Here is a 19,034-nt window from a genome sequence, read left to right as displayed (position 1 = left end):
TCCTGAATTCCTGAATTGAGAAATCATAAGTTCTTGTGCCCTCAGTCCTCCAGAGATAAAACCAGTCCCAACCCACCCTACATACCTTCCCTCACAGGGTCCCTGATACTTGGCTTGCTTCCCCCCTTTCTCTATCTGTCTCTCTGTCTCTCTCTTTCTGTCTCTCTCTCTCTCTTCTCTGTCTCTCTCTCCTCTCTGTCTCTGCAAAGATTGGCACCTCTGTTGTATGTAAATAAAAGTTAAGAGTCCCCACAAAACACAGCTTTAAAATGCAGAAATGTTAACTCCTATTCTCACTGCAGGGCTCATCTAATTAACACGTGGTCATCTGCCACCCAGGCCTGCAGTTGAGAGATACTGACAGGTTGGATAAGATGGTGGGCATGGCTGACCTCTGCCAAAGACTGCGATCATTAGTAACAAGTAGCAGCCATTTCTTCTCCCTTTCTCACATTTATCTCTCTCTCTCTCTCTCACACACACACACACACGCACCATACACACACGAAAGAAAGAGAGAAAGAAAGAAGAAAAAGGTTTAAAGATTCTCATCCATACCATGAGCATTCAAGTTCTGTGTCCTTTTTAAAATCCACTGAAAATAAATGTCAAACTTCATAATGCACATTGAGCATGTATCTGGCACCTTCGTGCATATTTTTCTCATCTAATTCTGATGTGACCTCTATAGCCAGATCCTGTTGCCCATTTTGTAGGTGACAGCATGCAGGCCCAGAGAATGACTTGCTAAGGTCACACGTACATGACAGAGCCAGGCGCTGACACCACAACTATCAGACCCTAATCCCTCCTTGGGGCTGTGAAGGAGGCCCTGACTCAGTACTCTTGAGCTGTGAGAGGGGTGGAAAGGGCCTGTGGAGTCAGAGGGCATGACCTAGGTTCCAGTATCTTTGCCTCCCAGCCTAGAACTCTGTATCTGTAAAATAGATTTAACAGTAAGGCCTTACTCTGCTTATTTGGGATAAAATGATGCACAGAAAGTATTTTGAACAATACCCGACACCTAATATGGTACTTATCGCTTAAGAAATGGTATTGACAAAGGAACTCAGCTGCTCAGAACATGAGAATTCCCTTTCTGGCTAATGGTGCAATGATCTCATTGTTGGGCAAGCCAGCTCTCAAAGGCCTGTGGAAGTGGACAGTGCTTCGTGATTAGGATGTGATTAAGGCAGGGGAGAGAGTCAGCTAAGCACAGAGTTCAGCAGAGCAGACCAGGTGCCAAGGAGAATGGACAAAACAAGACACATGATTTCCAATTGGAAATGGGCTTGCTTACTTTGAATTGCTTCAAATTTCCTGAAATTTGGGCCCAAGATAGGAGTCCCGCAGGTCCTACAGTGCACATCTGAGAACGAGGAATGAGTTATTTTCAAACAAAAGGACGCTGTTCCTGTTGCCAGCACGTTTTAACAGCCTGTGCTACACAGCCAGTACTCAATAAATTCTTCCTGCCTCAGCCTGTGGCTGCAGCTCTGGAAGGCAGCGAAGCAAGAGGGTAGGCAAGGGCTAAATGTGTTTATAGTGTTTTGGACAAAATTAACTTAAGGTCCCTTGTGTTATGAGACATTCCTTTTATCCAAGACTTCTCTAGGGATATGCCATATTTATTTTAACCAGAGACCCATCTTGGGAAACATTTTGAACCCCAACTGGAATTTATTATTTGAAAACCAAGTGAGAGGTTAAACAAGAATTCCAGCAAATAAAATAAAATTGAAAATAGGGTTTTTCAGTTTAATAAAATTAAAACCTAAACAGTACCTTAAAATATTGGCTCTTTACTGCTTGATTTGGCTTCACTTCATTCTGAACCTGGATCCCAGGGGCCCATTTCAAGAGCAGGGCCTCTCTCTCTCTCTGTCTCTCTGTCTCTCTCTCTCTCCCCCCCCCTTTCTCTCTTTCTCTCTCTGCTTACTCCCTCACATTTTAGCAGTGGACCTGTGGCCCCAGGAGAGGGAATAATAGGACTTTGCCCAAACCAAGAGGGGACAACTTTGTTTAGAAGCAACAAAGTGAGCCTTCATTCTGCAAATGGAAATCAGGAAGTGAGTTGTGCCCAGCTGTCTAGATAATTGCCCCATGCACTTGTCTTTTAATTACGCCAGTTGTGCAGTGAACAGTTTGATAAAACTGGCTAGGCATTGGCACCTAGTGCTCTTGAGCCCTCATTCTTTCCTCCCTGCTGCCTACATGTAGAAGGGCCATGTGTCCAGGTGTCCCTCCGAGCTAGTCATGTGGTACTAGAGGCTGGAAAGACACCTGTGGCACATCTCCATACGAATGCTGCCAGGCAGCCTTTAGATTCATCAGCATCCTCAGGGTGGTAAGTGACACATTCAACTATAAAATTCAGCTTTTACTTTCATTTAATTTTCCAGTTCATTCTACTAGCTGGAGTTTTTGAAAGAAAGATCCCTTAATGGTATTTTTTTTTAGATACGACAAGCCATTTCTATTTCAATTTTTTTTCTCCTTAAAATTCAGAAATTAGCTGGATGCCTATGAATCACTCCCGTAATCCTAGCTATGCAGGAAGCTGAGATCTAAGACTTATGGTTCAAAGCAAGCCTGGGCAGGAAAACACAGCTAATCACCAAAAAACTGGAACTGAGGTTCAAGTGGTAGATCACCAGCCTTGAGCAAAACAAGCCAAGGAATGGTGCCCAGGCCCTGAGTTCAAGCCCCAGTTCCAGTCAAAAAAAAATTTTTAATCAGAAATTACATTGCAGCGTGCAATTAGTTATGACAGTTTTATAATGTTTCTCCCTTGACAAGAAAACGAAGAACATGGTTACTTTAAATGGTTGTGCTTACTCACTTTCTTACTTACTTTCCTCAAGCCTCATTTGAATTGCTAAAAGGGAGAACAAAAATACTTCCTTGCAGAATTTGGGTGAGAGGTCAATGAAAAGGCCTGTGGTAGATTCTAGACCATAGTAAGTACTCAGCACTAACCAGTTCCCCTTTATTCCAGTTAGAAACAATGTCTCACTAACTGCAAATGTTACTTTTCAAAATAGCCACTTTAATATGCTTATGATATTAAAAACATCCCACATTTAAGATCCTAATAGTAAGTATTCTCCTTGGATAATTGTGCAAAATTAATTTTATTGAGTGAGCCTTTTATGTTTTCAGTTAATAAAAGTCCATGTGTAGCACCCAAGAGTGCTGTGAGTGTCTTTAACTGTTATGGGTAATTTCTTAGGATTTCCAGAAATTAGGAATGTCAGTGGAAATTTCTCCTCATTATTTACTGCACACCTCTGGAAGATATGTAATTTAGTAGGTGCAGGTGAGGGGTTTCAGATCACACCATCTGTGAAAGGTCTTGTAAATGTGGAGAGGAATAAACCACTGTTACAGCTGCAGTGCCTAGAAAGACTTCCCATCTCATACTTCCTTGCTATTTGAGAATTTAAAAAGATGTACTGATATTTTAATCTTTTCTAAGGACTCCTATTGTTCAAATTAATTTTTTAAAAGCTGTGGTTATTGTAGCATAACTGAACTTTATTGAAAATTACCTTCTTTTATCTAAAAGAGCCAAATGTTTGGCAGAACAATTCTCAGGACTCCACTTGTCCTTAGGAGGTAATGAGCTCCATACTTCCCAGCAGCGCTTGACTTCAGAAGGTAGCCACGTACCGCCTGTCAGCTAACTAGATTACTACCCTGGTTAGTAGCAATTCTTGCCATTAAATTGTCAGGAAAAATAAAAGACATGAGCCCTTTTAACTGTGTATATCTATATAGTCAACCATGAAAATCCTAAAAGGGCACCACTTTTAGAAATTGATTCAACAGATACATGTTGAAAACCCTCCATGAGCCAAGCACAGAGGAAGACATGACCCCCACCCCCAGCCCACAGCAGCCTCCACTAATAGCTGCTTTGTTTCCTTAAGAAATGCACCTATACAGGAATATATTTATGCACACCACCCCCCAGCCTTTGATCCAAGTGATAGCATACTATAAAGCTGACATACTGGAGGATATCAATCTAGTTTATTCTCTCTCTCTCTCTCTCTCTCTATCTCTATCTCTCTCTCTCTCCCCCCCCTCCCTCCCCTCCTCCCACCCCCGCCCCCTCTCCCTTCCTCCTATCCTTCTCTCCCTCTGTCTTTCTTTCTCTATGTTGGTCCTAGTACTTCAACTCAGGGCCTGGGCACTGTCCTTGAGCTCTTTTATTTTGCTTAAGGCTTGTGCCTTACCATTTGAGCTACAACTCCCCTTCCAGGTTTTTTTGTGGTAGTTAACTGGAGATAAGAGTCTCACAAACTTTCCTGCCCAGCCTGACTTCAAACTGTGATCCTTAGGTCTCAGCCTCTGGCATAGCTAGGATTACAGGCATGAGCCACCAGTGCCAGGCTAATTCATTCTTTTCTTGCTGTTATGTTATATAATTGGATGGTTATTTCATTGGTAACCTTTTGATTAGATATTTAAGTCATTTCTAGGGTTTTTGGGGTTTTCTTCCATTTTTGTGGCCTTGCTCTCTTTTTCCTGCCTTGCACTTCTTCTAATTTGCCTGTTTCATTCTTATACTTAATGATGCTGAGAAATAGGACTCAACCTGGAGAATCTTGCTTTATGGGTTCCTCCAAATAGACCAGACAAGTACACACAAGGCTTTACCTTCACCCACAGATTAAGTTCAGTTTGTGATTGTTGATCATGAGGCAGCTGATATGTCTTTCTACCCCAGCATCCACCTTAGGGATCTCGAAGAGAAGTGACTCTATCCTGTGGCACTACCTGTCCTCCAGGCCTCTGTCCAGGCAGGCTGTTCAGTGGACTTATGCTGATGATCAGGTTCTCCCTGATGGGGCAGAGGTAGTTACCCTTGGGAATGGGCAGTGTTCTTTGTACTTAACTATGGTTGGCCTCCTTTTCCTTTGAATATCATTGTTCTTCTGTGTGATTTTATTCCCACCATAATACAGAGTTTCAAAGATCAGTTGAAGCACACTCACCTAAACATGTCATGATCCATTCAGTCCTTTGGTCTGGCTCTGTAAAATATACCCAGTTTCTGAAAATTGTAACCATCAAGTTGCTTTCTTATACTTGGTCATAAAAGAGCAAAAATAGTCCTTTCCCAATTTTGGTCTTTAGAGAATTTGATAACCTTGACACTATCTGATGCTTCTGTGCTTCTAAGTGACATTGTCAATGAGCTTCAGTGTGTCCATATCTGGCTATTCCTCCTACCACCTGACCCCTACACTTCCCTCTACATATGTCTGTTTGCAAGGCAATTTCTGCTTCTGAACCTGATCATTGAGTGTTCTCTTTTGCCATCTTTCCTGATCATTAGTGGACTGGCCACCTCTCTCTTCCTTTGTTTTTAAGGTCTTAATTATAGTATTAGCCTCTCCCCTTATTCTGGCAGTGAATGTAGCTAAATTGAGAAAGTACATATTTGAGAGATGTCTTGTTTAATTTTTGTATTTTCAAATGTTAATGGACAATTTAAAATGTTTTTTTCTTTTTTCATTGTTAGAAAATTTCCTAAGCTCCATCTGTAAATTCTTTATTTCCCTCACTGGTCATTTTATCATCACTGAAAAATTCAACAAATATTTACTAATCCCAGCCACATGATTTTCTGGGCCTTGAAGATACAAACTCCCTACCCTTAAGAATCTCATTTCATTAAGAAAAAGCTGATCCCAGATGTAACATGTCAGATGGAACAAGTGTTCAGAGGGATCAAACAGGAAATGGGAGCAGGCAGTTGTATTAGTCTGCTTTTCATTACTGTAATGAAATACCCAAGAAAGGCTGCTTATAAAGAAACAAAGGTTTATTTTGCTCAGAGTTTTGGAGGCTGAAAGTCTCCAAAAAAGATTGGCTGGATGGAGCCAGGCCAAGGCTTCTATAAACAACCCTCCCGTAAGAGCTAACCAGGGTCCCTCCATCCCTCCTCTTTTATTTTTTTTTCTTGTCGGTCGTGGGGCCTGAACTCTGGGCCTCAGTGCTGTCCCTCAAGGCTAGCGCTCTACCACTTGAGCCACAGCACCACTTCCAGCTTTTTCTGCTTATGTGGTGCTGAGGAATTGAACCAGGGCCTCATGCATGCAAGGCAAGCACTCTACCACTGAGCCATCTTCCCAGCCCTCACCCCTCCTCTTAAAGTTTCTTCAGGTTAGCTGGGTACTGGTGGCTCATGCCTGTAATCCTAGCTACTCAGGAGGCCAAGATCTGAGGATGGTGGTTCAAAGCCAGCCAGGGCAGGAAAATCTGTGAAACTCTTAATCTCCAGTAAGCAACCAGAAAAACCAGAAGTGGTGCTGTGGCTCAAGTGGTAGAGCACTAGCCTTGAGCTGAAGAGCTCAAGGACAGCTCCCAGGCACAGAGTTCAAGCCCCATGACTGACCAAAAACAAAAATAAAAAGGTTCCACAAATTCCCAACAGGTGGACCTTGGGACATCACATCTAAACCATAGCAGGAGTTCAGAATGAGAGTGTAGTTTGAAATAATAAGAGAAGAGCTCACCAGAAGGAAGTTGAACAAAACCTTGAGAGAAGTAATGCAGAACACCCTGGGGATTTAAGGAGGGACAAATGCTCAAGGCCTGTGGGAATAGCTAAGGCAAAGGCACCTAGGAGGTGCCCCTCTAGCAGAGACCACTGAGGCTGGAGGGAAGCAAGAAATGAGTCAGTGAGGCCCCAGGAACCACTGGTGTGAGGGCTTTTAGGCTATTGTGGGACCTTGCCTTTTCATCTGAGATGAAGAGTGGTGGACAGTCATTCATAAGGACAGTCATTCATAAGAAACCATATTAATATGGTTTATACTGTGATGTATTATTGTCACATTTTTCAGGAGGATTTATGACTGAGTGAAATTGCCTTTCTATTCTTTCCTCCTACTATAAATATTTTCAGCTCAATTTGGAATCAGAACTGAATATAAGCAACCCAACATGTTCTCTTCTCCCCCTCTCTCTGCCCCCATCTGCTGTGTACATGCAAAGAGCAATAATTAATACAATTTTTAATAAGCTTTCTCTTTAAGTAGCCAAACCTAGCAATAATTTTAGCCTTCTGAAAACTCTCTCTCCATCCTGATTTCAAAGATCTATTTAAACATCATTATTTCTTCTAACAAAAAAAGAGAGGTAAGGCATAAAGTGAGCTGTGAACTGTGTTTTAGCAAAAATAGCACACTGCAAATAACGAGCAGCATAAAAGGAATAAGTTGAAAAGTATATTGACCAACTTCCATTCAAACATGACTTTAGGGTAAAATAAAGGATGTTAAGAGACTTGTACCTTGACTAGAACAGGACTAGTGTGATGGCCTGAGCAATCCGGAGGAGGTGTTATCTGTTGTCTTCTTCTTCATTTATTACCAGGAAGCTCATGGAAAACTAGCTTTATAATGTTCCCTAAGTGAATTTTTACATTTTGCTTTTTTCTCCTCTATACCTTTTTGTGTATGTGCTGGACTTGAACTAAGGGCCTCGGTGCTGTCTTTGAGCTTTTGTGCTCAGGGCTAGCACTTTACCACTCAAGCCACAATTTTACTTTTGGCTATGTGTGTGTGTGTCTGTATGTCTGTGTGTGTCTCTGTGTGTGTGTGTGTGTGTGTGTGTGTGTGTGTGGTTGGAGGTAAGTCTCACAAACTAGCCTGCCTAGGTTGGCTTTGAACCACAATCCTCAGATCTCAGCACCTGGTTGTAATTTTTTAAAGTATCATTTTCATAACCTCTCACTTCCCAATTCCTGGGTTTACAGGCATGTTACCTATACACTCAGCAGTTTTAAATTCTTAATTTTCTCTTCAGCTAGACTGACAGCTACTTTATTTCTCTGATAAACATGAAATGAACAGTTCTTCTGTACTTTATACACAACTCTTAACTCTACAAAATTCTGAAAACAGAAAATCTTACCCAAAAAGTGAGTGTTAAACTCAGTGAAAAGCAAAACCTGAACTGAAATAAGACAATTTAAAAATCTGCATTTGTCTGACTGCAGTGAAAACTCACATGCCTTCTCCAGAAGTGTAAGTTTAATTACACATGCCTGCTGATTCTCTTGGCATGGTTGTTCCATAACATTTGGTGTATACTTCTTAGTATTATCTGAAAGGGCCCCACATGCTTCAGAAGAGGGATTATGAGCTTGCAGTAGCCACTTCCTAGAATAGTGTAGGTGCCGAGAAAATGTGAGTTGAAGTGAGATTTGATTAATATGAGGTACTTAGAAAGGAGAAATGTCTCCATAGCCAGACCTAGTGACCTTGAGGCCTCAAGGAATAAAGTAGTTGATTCAGTCCTTAGAAGCTGGACACCAAAATGTTTCTTTAATTGTTCTCTTAAGGTTAGAGTAATTGGTCTTTTGTCAGGCTAATAAATCTAGAGTGAATGAAACATCCTATCAGTTAAAATTATCTGTTAGTATCCTAGAAGGTTCATTTTTGTGTGATCCCTATATTTTTATATCATTTCTGTACCTTATCACTTACATCTTTCTGTTTTGGTTCAACATTTCTAAAGGTGTCACATCAGCTTTTTGAATACTGGTGATTTAATTGCAAAAGCACACATAAACAGTTTGAAAGGTGTGAAAAGAAATTCACAAGTCACGTAAGGAAATACCAACAAAGCTAGCATTCAGTCTGGAATTCATCCACAGTGCAAAACAAATTGCACTGCCAAGGGGTCAAATAGCATACCCTGAAATTGAGTGAAAAGTGCCTTTGATATATGAAACATTTGTTTCATACCAGAGATACAGTGAATAATACCAAGACAAATTTAGCATAAGCTTCAGCCTCATTGAACTTAAATGTATCCAGAAAACAGGGCATGAATATAAAATAAATGAGATGCACCACAAAAACTGACAGAGGAGAGATTTTGGAGCTCAGGAGATGGAGAAAGGAGGTGAACATGGATCAGAATTGGGCAAACACAGACAGTGGATTTGCAGAATATGAGAATGAGAGCCAGGGTCCAGTGGCTGGCCCTTGTAATTCTAGCTACTCTGTAGGCTGAAATCTAAGAATCACAGTTCCAACCTAGCCCAGGCAGGAAAGTCCATGAGACTCTTATCTCCAATTAACCTCCAAAAAGGTGAAAGTGGAGATGTGGTTCAAGTGGTAGAATGTTAACTTTGATCAAAAATGCTCTGGAACAGCACCCAGCCCCTTCCAGTCCAGGACCAATGCCCACACACACACACACACACACACACACACACACACACACACACACACACACACAAAAGAGGAGAAGAAGAAGGAAGAGGAAGGAAGGAGAGGAAAAGAGAGAAGGAAGAGGATGACTGACCAGGTCTTTCCGGAAGCTCTGTGCTTAGTGATAGAGTTACAAATAAACACATTTTTATGGCAAATGATCCATACTATAATCTGAGCAATGGTACTGCAGAGAAGAATCGTGATCTTTGGGGAATCTGGGAAGCAGATTACTTGAACTCTCAGTTAACTTTTATGTTGTTGTATTGTCATTGCAGGTGAATCAAACATCACTACTGGAACAGTACAGAGTGGGAAAAGTTTGCAGAATAAGAGTCAGTTTAGGACTATTGCACCAAAAATTGTGCCCAGAGTCCTAACCTCTAGAGTACTGCCATGTCCTGCACCTCCACTGTCTGATCAGGGGAGTCTGGGGTCCCCCCTGGCCTCCAAACCCCTGGCGATGCCCACCCACAACTATGCACTGATGCAGGTGGCTGGCCAGGAGGGGACATTTTCTCTCGTGGCTTTGCCAAATGTTGCCTCAGCCCAGCCAGTTCAGAAACCCAGGATATCCCTGCCTGAAAACCTTAAACTGCCTATTCCTCGATATCAGCCTCCAAGAAATAACAAAGGATTGAGAAAGAAACCCAGCCTGGGTTCTCCTGAAAGTGGATGGAGCAGATTTCCTGTCCCAGCCCAGACATGTCCTCAGATGTGTCCTTCCCCACCTGCCCATCTAGAATTTCCATGCAAACCTAGTCCTCTCAAACAAGCACCATCATTAGACCAAACCCCAAGCAGCATGAGCACAGCTCCACTGACCACCAGTGGTGGCCACAGAGACTCAAGATCCCCAGTGGCCAGCAGCCAACAAGATTGGAGCCCTCCTGCTATGCCATCATTGGCCACTTCAGAGGAACTGTCTGCCATACAGAGCCTCTCAAAGATTTCTGGGAAAACAAGCTTTCTAATCAAGGAAACAGCCAAGAAACCTCCTGCTGTTGCCAGTGAACAACTTGAAGCACAAGCTGATGATACGAAATCCATGACCAATTTATTACCCACCATTTTTAGCAATGCAGTTCAGTTGGTCTCTTCAGTTCCTGCAGGAAAACTACCAGTCTTGCCCTATACCAAAATAAAAACAGAGGTTTGTAAAAGTGAATCAGATACCTGTGCTGCAGATTTTTCTCTGCCTGGACATAAGACAGACTGTGCTCAGAAATCTTCTATTACGGGAGACTTCCATAAAGCTACCAAAAAGGGAAGCAAGGTACCTGTTTCACAGATGTCAAAGCAGAGCCTTTGTGAAAACGACTTTTGTCCAGTCACCAAACCAGATCTCAACCACAAAGCCAAAATGAATGGGGGAACAGCAAAGAAAAGAGGAAGGAAAAGAAAGGTAGCAGATGAAATTTTGGCATTTCAGGGGAAAAAGAGGAGGTGCCGTATTAATAAATGTAGAGATGGAAAAGAAAGAGCAAAAATGGATCCTCAAGAATCTAGAGACCAAAAGCCTGGGACTATGAGAAAGTACCGTAGTATTATGCCCAAACCTGTCATTGTCATGTCTGCTCTGACCTCCCTGGCTTCTCCTACAGCTCTGTTACCATCCCAAACACCCGGCAGCTTACAACAGGACACCTTATTAAGTAGTTCACCCACTCCTAAATACTTCACCTATAAGCAGAATGACAGCCCATCCCCTAGACCCAGCTCTGGACTCAGAAAAGGGTTTTCTGGCATTAAGAAGCCTTGGCACAGATGTCATGTCTGTAACCACCACTTCCAGTTCAAGCAGCACCTTCGAGATCACATGAACACACACACCAACAGACGGCCCTACAGTTGTCGGATTTGTCGCAAGGCCTATGTACATCCAGGCAGCCTGAGCACACACATGAACCTTCATCACAATGAGAACCGTCTGAAGAAACTGGTGTGCTGTGAGTTCTGTGCAAAAGTGTTTGGTCACATCCGAGTCTATTTTGGCCACCTGAAAGAAGTACACAGGGTTGTGATCAGCACTGAAGCCTCCACCAGTGACCCGCAGTCAGGGGACATGCCGAAGAACAGAGACAGAGATGCTAGTATGCGAGGAATGGAGGGATCCCTGGAGAGGTGAGTGCTCAGTGGGTGCAAACTGGGAAAGAAAGCCATGGAAACTTAGGAAAGAGGGTGAGATTTTAAACTCAGAAAGATTTGACAAACATCATCTCAGATTAAAATTGTATAAGGTAGCTACCCACTCCCCTGAGGTTTGTCAAGAATGACTTCATTCCTCTCTGCTTTCTGATCAGTCATAATATTTCATTTCTAATCTGTTCAGGGCAAAAATGTTGCTTTGAGGTGTGGGTGGGGACAGTTGGGTAAGAGAAGATTATTTTTGCATCTGAAAATAGCAAAAATACGGTTAAGTTAGTATAAGAAGATGCCGGGAGTTTTCACAGGTAGTTTTTCTTGTCTTCAGCATTTATACCTAAGCAGCATCAGCTGTTCTATGGCATGAATGACCCATGTCAGGTCTTCAGAGGTTTGCACATTGTCCCCGAAGATAGCCCGATCACCCTGTGCTCTATTTTTCCCATCAGGCCAGATTGACTTTTTCCTGTGAAAGCTCTTGCTTCCTAGCATTATAAACAAACAAGCTACATAATTTGGCAGGCTGGAAGGCATGCGTAAGAGTAGTCATGAATTTGAGAAATGCCCCTGGTGTGGCCACGAGTGTCTACTTTTTTATTTCATTTTTTTATTAATAAGCTTTTTTTATTGTGAAAACACCATACAGAGGGATTATAATTACATGAGCAAGGTAATGAGTACATTTCTTATCAAGCATTGTTGCCTCCTCCTTTGTTTTTCCCCTACCATCATCCCTGCCCTCCCATCTCTACAACTACACTCTCCCCCCCAACTCTCCACCCCATCCCTCCCCCAAAGTTGTAAAATTCCGTTTTAAACATAGCATTTTGTACATCTCATTGTTGCAATAGGTCCACCTCTATCCCTATTTAAACAATTTGTTTTTTTTCTTTCCCCTCCCCAAATTATACCAACATCAAATACAGTGAAAACTGGAGTTATACCGTGGGGGAGGGACATAAAAAGCAACAAAACAATCACTTTATAAATATGTTAGAAACAATAACAAGAAAGAAAAAAACCAGTTGTGTCCTTATCTTGGGGTTCATTTCACCTAACATCATCTTAGCTGACCTTTTCTGCTTGACCCAGACATATACTAGTTATTGCAAATAAGGGAAACCATGGGACCTATGTTTCTTTGGGCCTGGCTTACTTCACTTAATAAAATTTTTTCCAAGTCTTTCCATTTCCTAACAAATGTGGCAATGTCCTTCTTTCTGATGGAGGCATAGAATTCCATTGTGTATATGTACCACATTTTTTTGATCCATTCATCTACTGAGGGGCATCTGAGTTGGTTCCTGTATCCTAGCTATGGTAAATAATGCTGCAATAAACGTATTTGTGCTGGTAGCTTTTGTATGGTCTTGTTTGTGATCATTTGGGTAAATGCCCAAAAGTGGGATTGCTGGGTCATAGGGGAGCTCTATTTGGAGTCTTTTGAGGAACCTCAATTCTACTTGTTGGTGGGAGTATAAACTTGTTTAACCACTGTGTCTACTTTTTTCTAAGAAAACTAAGAAGTCAGGCATTTTAACCAATCAGTTCTCATTACACTGTGGGAAATCAACCTTTCTGACACTTTCAATTCATGGGCCTTGTTTGTTTGCTTTTTTTATTGTTGCAGTTGCTTTAAATGTTTTCTGCTTCGGTTTATTCCATCATAATCAGTACAAATGAAGGATACCTCTCTATCCTATTTCTTCCTTTCCTTTTCTTAGCTTTTTCCTTTTCCATAGGTATCTCTGTTCTCCTTTCTCATCTCTGTGAGAAATCCTCCTTCCCTTCTTACTTTCCTAAATTGTGTGCACATTTAAGAAAATTGCAAGATTCTAAAACATTCTAATTCTGGAAAACAAAGATTTTGAGTATGCACACACACGTGTGTGCGCACACGCGACAATGCTTGGGGCTTAAACTCAGGGCCTGAATGTTGTCCCTTACCTTTTTTATTCAAGGCTGGCACTCTACCACTTGAGGCATAGCTTCATTTCTGACTTTGTGGTAGTTAATTGGAGATAGGACTTTCACAGACTTTTCTGCCCAGGCTAGCTTTGGACCATGATGCTCAGATCCCAGCCTTCTAAGTAGCTAGGATTAGAGGCATGAGCCACCTGTGCCTTGCTGTTTAAGAAAAATGTCCAAGCAGCACATAGTACTCAAGGCTAGGGACATGGAATATATGAGAGTGGTCTTAAGTACCTTGCCTTGTGCTAAGCACCTGACTTTGCTGTGCTAACTGCACAGATGCAGATGTACCCTGAGAGCCCTGGGTGGGGGTGATGACCTGAGTTTACTGGTCCTGCCCAGCCTTTCTCTGGGTACTCATCCCTTGTACTTCTCCTGGTGTCTTATAGATTCCTGAAGGATCTATAAGATCTGAGCTGAGAGGAAAAAGTTGTTACTGTGTTTTTCCATCAGGGTTCATATACAGTATTTGTGGCCTTTTCAGGGAAAACAAGTCAAGCTTGGAAGAAGACATCCTTCTCAACCAGGCAGAAGAAGTCAAATTGCAGATCAAGTGTGGCCGTTGTCAGATCACTGCTCAGTCGTTTGCTGAAATCAAGTTTCATCTGCTTTGTGTTCATGGGGAGGAAATTCAAGGCAGGCTACAAGAGGGGATCTTGCCAGGCAGCCGAGCTGCTCAGGAAGCACTGGTTAAACACTCAACTCCTGACTGGAAACCGCACCCAGAGAGAAGAAAGCAGGTGAAGCCCTGTGCCCCAGAGGCGTTTCCGAGACTGAAAAAGCAGCTCTGCCTCCATCAGAAAGACAGTGTGGAGACATTCCTGGACAACGAAGTGGATCAGCCAGGAACAAGTGAGCCCCAGGCCCCTGACTGCCCCAGCTCCCGTACCCTTCTCCTCTGGTCTGATTCAGGCTTTAACTGTCTCCTCTGTGCCCAGACACTGGAGAGGAAGGAGGATCTGCTCCTCCACTGGGAACACCACCATAACTGTGAGGATTCCTCCAGACTGTGGGCTATCTTAAGTGCATTCGCTAACCAGGGAAGGATCGAACTTTCCCATGAAGCTGGAAAATGATATCCTGAAGCAAACTGGGCTAAAGAGTTTTCCTAGCACCTTTCTTGCACAGCTTTGGGGTTTCTGGTGGTACATTAGAAGAAGAAAATAAGTTAAGATCAACCTCAATGAACAGAAGTGATTTTTGTACATAGTTTTATTTTCTTATAAAATAAAATATATGCCCTGGATGCACTTTTTTTAACCACAGTCAGTCTCATTTTAAAATTATATGTATGGACTCTTAATATCTTAGGCTTTATTTAAGAATAAGTAGAAAGTAAAAATTTAGAGACTGAAATGTAGAAAATTATAGATGGTTCTTTACATACAATTTTTAGTAAGTGTCAGGGGGAGTTCATAAAGAACACAAAAAGTGTGTGTGTATGTTTTCTGCTTATATAGATCAACAAATATGAAAATTCTTAGGAGAAAATTCCATTTCAGTGGCAACTACAGTGTCAAGTTAGATGATAATGTTGATGTTTATTAAAATATACTTTATTTAAATATGCTACGAGAGAAGTCTTGTTAACACTATTTTTATCTTCTATAACTCAAAATCTTTGTTTTCCAGAATTAGAATTTTTTGTAGTCTTGCAATTTCATTAAATGCACAGTTCCTTGAAGATCAGTTGTTGGCAAATCTTATAGCTGTAGTGTTCCATATGAAAATAATAGGAAAGTTATAGTACTTTAGCTAATGAAAAAAGAAATGTACTTTCTTGGTAAAAGAATATTTTCAAGAAGTGTTTGGGGCCAGAAACTTTACAACCTGGAAAGTGAACTTAGATAGTCCAGTCCAGATGTGTAGGTGTCTCAATGCTTTCTCTTACTCTCAAGTAACTTCAGAGGGTTGTCACTAGCTGATCAATTTTAGATACAACTGCGCCTTTCATGCCTAGGTTCTCTTTGAAAGTCAAGAGTAAATGACTGCTTCTTAAATTCCTGGGAAATTACCTAGAATCGGAAGAGTTGCCATTTGAAGTTTTTAGCTATCCTGAGTGCAAAGTCATTTTCTTAGAGGGTGTGTTTGAGCGCGCCTGCCTCTAAAATTGCTTCCTTTGGATGAAAGCCCTGTGCATGTGGCTGGCCCTGTTGAGAAAACATGGCCCAGGAATGGCTCTAACATTTTTCTGTACTAAGGAAGCTACCCAGTAGAGGAAGAACTGAAGTAGTAGAGACTTAGAGATAGATGAGAGCAAAGGAAGGCTGAGTGCCAGTGGTTCATGCCTTTATCCTCGCTGCTCAGGAGGCTGAGCTCTGAGGATTGCAATATAAAGCCAGACCAAGTGTGAAAGTCCATGAAACTCTTCGTCTTCATTTCCTATCAAACAGCAAAAATGCAGAAGTGGAGCTGTGGCTCAAGTGGTAGAGCACTGGAAAGAAAGAAAGAAAGAAGGGAGGGAGGGAGGGAGGGAGGGAAAAGAAAGGAAGGAAGGAAGGAAGGAAGAAAGAAAGAAAGAAGACAATGCCTAGGCCCTGAATTCAGGTCCCAGTATTGGCATACACACACACACAAAATAAGTAGGCAGACAAAACATAGGATTGGCTCATTATTACACTAGTAAGTTTTAAGTCATCTTTTTTAATGTCTAGTTTTAAAAGTAAGTGCTCATAGATATTAAGTGGCTGAAATAGAAAACAAAACTCAGTCCTTGCCTTCTACTACAAGTAGTTTTGGAAACTTGAGAGAACAAGGGCATGTTTAGAATTCTTGAAGGATCTTGCCATGGTTTAGCTAATTGATTACATTTATCACAGCTTCAAAGAAATTGTGAGACTTCCTGCGTGATATTTTTAGACCTCTCAGATTAGTAAGGAAGTATCATGCCCCTCAATAAAGTTGTTAGTTTTTGAAAGACTGGTCTTAAAGATATAAAATGAGAGCTACCAAAAATACTATTTTAAATTCAGACCATGAATTCATACTCTGAAATATATGCACAGTCCTCAGATCCAAAGTGAGTGTGTCAGAAGTACTAGCCAATTGGCTGAGGCCCAAGGGATGAGTCTGGCATGTATGGAGGCCGAGCAGAATGCAGCCCGCAAGTAATGAAAAGACTGATGTCCTTTTGGTTGTGGAGACACTCAAACTGTGGCTATAGTTTAACCACATAGTTATAAAACATAGTTTGGAGAGGAGTAGGGACTTCGGTGGGGAAAAAAGCAAAGGTAGGCAGAAGGTAGGATTAGTTCATGATCAAGTGCCCAGGCTTGATCTTCTAGAATCCATTCAGAGCAGTGGCCATAGTGACCTGCCTCACTAAGTGAAGGCAGGCCATCAGACTTTTGATCTATAAGGTAGGAAAGAAGACAGGGAGGAGTAGAGGGCAACATTCATCTTTAAGAAAACTTTTCATGAGAGAAGACTTGGCATGGTGTATGGAGTCACTCAGAATATAAGGGAAACACTCGCTGCATGATAGCAGGAGCAGCTCCAGTACTCCCCCAGACCTTAATAGCAGTAGTTCTTCCATGAGACGGGTGGGAAGAAGGGCTCATATTGGGACAACGTGGGAGGAGGAAATAAGAGGAACTAATTTAGCTAAGGTAATGGTGGGATAGCTCAAGACCTTCCTTGGATGTGAAAGTGTCATTGGCACAGTCCCAATAAAGTGTTGTAATCCTTCATCACTGTGATCTTAAAATAGTGCCCTTCCCAGGGCTCCATTCCCTGCACACATTGAGAATGATGGTCCATCCCCACTTCTAGACATTGTTGTGAAGAATCCATGAAACACAAAATGTCTGGATATTTGGATCACATAGTACCAGATAAATGGTACTTACCATGACAGAAAATTTGGGAGGAAAGAAAGGTATATTATACCATACAAAGGTAACTGAAAACAGCTCAGGTAGGCCTTAGGTACAGATTTCCAGGACAAGAAGTCTACTGAGAGACACAGAAATGTATACCTTTTCATTAAAGGTTTCTTTTGATTTTTTTAAATAAGTATTAAATCTGGGATTTGGAAGGCATGCGGGTTTGGTAAGTGTCCAGCCAATTAGTGTAGAAAGCAAGGCTCACTAAATGATTTTGTTCCAGGCCTTACTGTGAGATTAACAATGCCCAGGTCTCCCTGTGGCCAAGCCTGTGTTCTCCCCTGGGTCCTGGGTTTGCTGTCCCATAGTACTCAGGTCCCCTAACCAGAAGCTGACTGTGGCCTCGTCTGCTTCCACACTGGACCATAAGCCTCGTGAGGTCAGGGCAGGTACATTATGCCTTTGTTCAGCACTGAATCCTTGATGGACCAACCCCTCTTCCATGGAATAGAGCCCAGTAGATATTTGTTAGGGAAAAAAAATGAATGCGTCAACCAAATGCATGATTATGCTGTGGCTTTTGGTGAATAAGCCAGCATTAGAAACAACCAAATATGTAGCTAGAAAAGCATGAGACAAATTTGGTCTTCAGTTCAGCACTTTCATTTGACTTAATATCTTTTGCTCCTTGGAAAATTGTCCCAAAGCCAGAAAAACCACGATTGTTTTCTTTTTCTTTTTCCCTCTTTTCTTCTAGTCCTAAATTATTTCTGAAAGTTACAGCATTTTAGATTTGTATTGTTTTATTGCCTGTCATTTTTATTCACCTCCCCTTTTGTTGCACACACTCTCTCTCTGGATCTCCTCCTAGTTGAGTCGGTCTGTTAAGCTGCTCCTCATATGGAAAGCTGTGTCTTCATCAGCAAACCGTAAATAATCAAACCTGGGTACGTTCCATTGCCTTCTCTGGCTGCAGACTCCTCCCCTCCCCAGCTGCATAGCTCCAGTTTTCTGTGGCCCCAGTGACATGACTGTTGGCAGTAAATGTTCAACTTCATTTATTTATTTGCATTCTCAGATCTGGACTGGCTTGCTCCATTCAAGCTGCTGACATCCTTTGTTAGGTATGTATTTTATAGAGTCTCCATTTTTACAGAGCTCCTGAGGAAAAAAGAGCCCTGGGAAAGATGAACTAGGATATAGCAGAGCAGATTTTAGCTTTCAACTTTGGACTGACTTTGCTGATGCTGTACAATCAGCAGCTTATCTAGGCTTGTGGTGCCATCTAATATATATTTTAACTTTCTACTTCCTTGGGAGGCAAAATGTCCCTTGTATTTTGAGCTTGGCCATTAGTCACAGTTATCCCCAGAATAAAACTATAACCACCATTCATCAGGCATATTGTAGGCACACATTGGCTTGGAAGGACATTACATTTTCCATACTGTGAAGTGTGAAAGTATTTCAATATGTTATTTAATCCTAGGGGAAAAAAAAGAATTGTACCCATTGAAGAAAACCAAATGTGACAACTCAATGTGATACAAAGACTACTTATTATAATTTGATGTGGAGCTAAATAGAGTTTTTCTTAAGCTGAGTACTCAAGAATTCTCTATTTTTAGTACATCCCAAACATGAACACCAAATAATAAGCATTATATTTTTATGAGCCAGATATCCTACTTAACAAAAACAATGAGAGACTTTCCCTTCTCTCATTGGGTATGAATTTAATCCACACCGAGAACTTGCAACAAGAACCACCAGGTGTTCTGTAAGCCTTGGCAGAGACAGAACAGTGAACATGGTCTGATCACTACTGAGTAGCAGTATAGGTATCATCACACAG

General features: G+C 41.7%; 1 protein-coding gene across 5 annotated transcripts in view; it reads left to right on the top strand.

Moving 5' to 3' along the window:
- The window catches only part of Znf438 (zinc finger protein 438), a 141,618-nt gene extending 126,691 nt beyond the window's left edge, over positions 1-14,927 (top strand). For all 5 annotated transcript variants that reach the window (XM_013014781.1, XM_013014783.1, XM_013014782.1 and 2 more), the window contains 2 exons: positions 9,518-11,363; positions 13,840-14,927. In XM_013014781.1, the coding sequence (XP_012870235.1) occupies positions 9,518-11,363; positions 13,840-14,431 (2,438 nt within the window). In that variant the 3' untranslated portion in view covers positions 14,432-14,927. The remainder of the gene's footprint in view (positions 1-9,517; positions 11,364-13,839) is intronic.
- Positions 14,928-19,034: the final 4,107 nt, after the last annotated feature.

The sequence above is a fragment of the Dipodomys ordii genome, unplaced genomic scaffold, assembly GCF_000151885.1.
Source record: "Dipodomys ordii isolate 6190 unplaced genomic scaffold, Dord_2.0 Scaffold24, whole genome shotgun sequence".
Taxonomy (NCBI): Eukaryota; Metazoa; Chordata; class Mammalia; order Rodentia; family Heteromyidae; genus Dipodomys; species Dipodomys ordii.
Note: the sequence above shows the minus strand (reverse complement) of the source record. Positions and strands in the feature narration are given on the sequence as shown.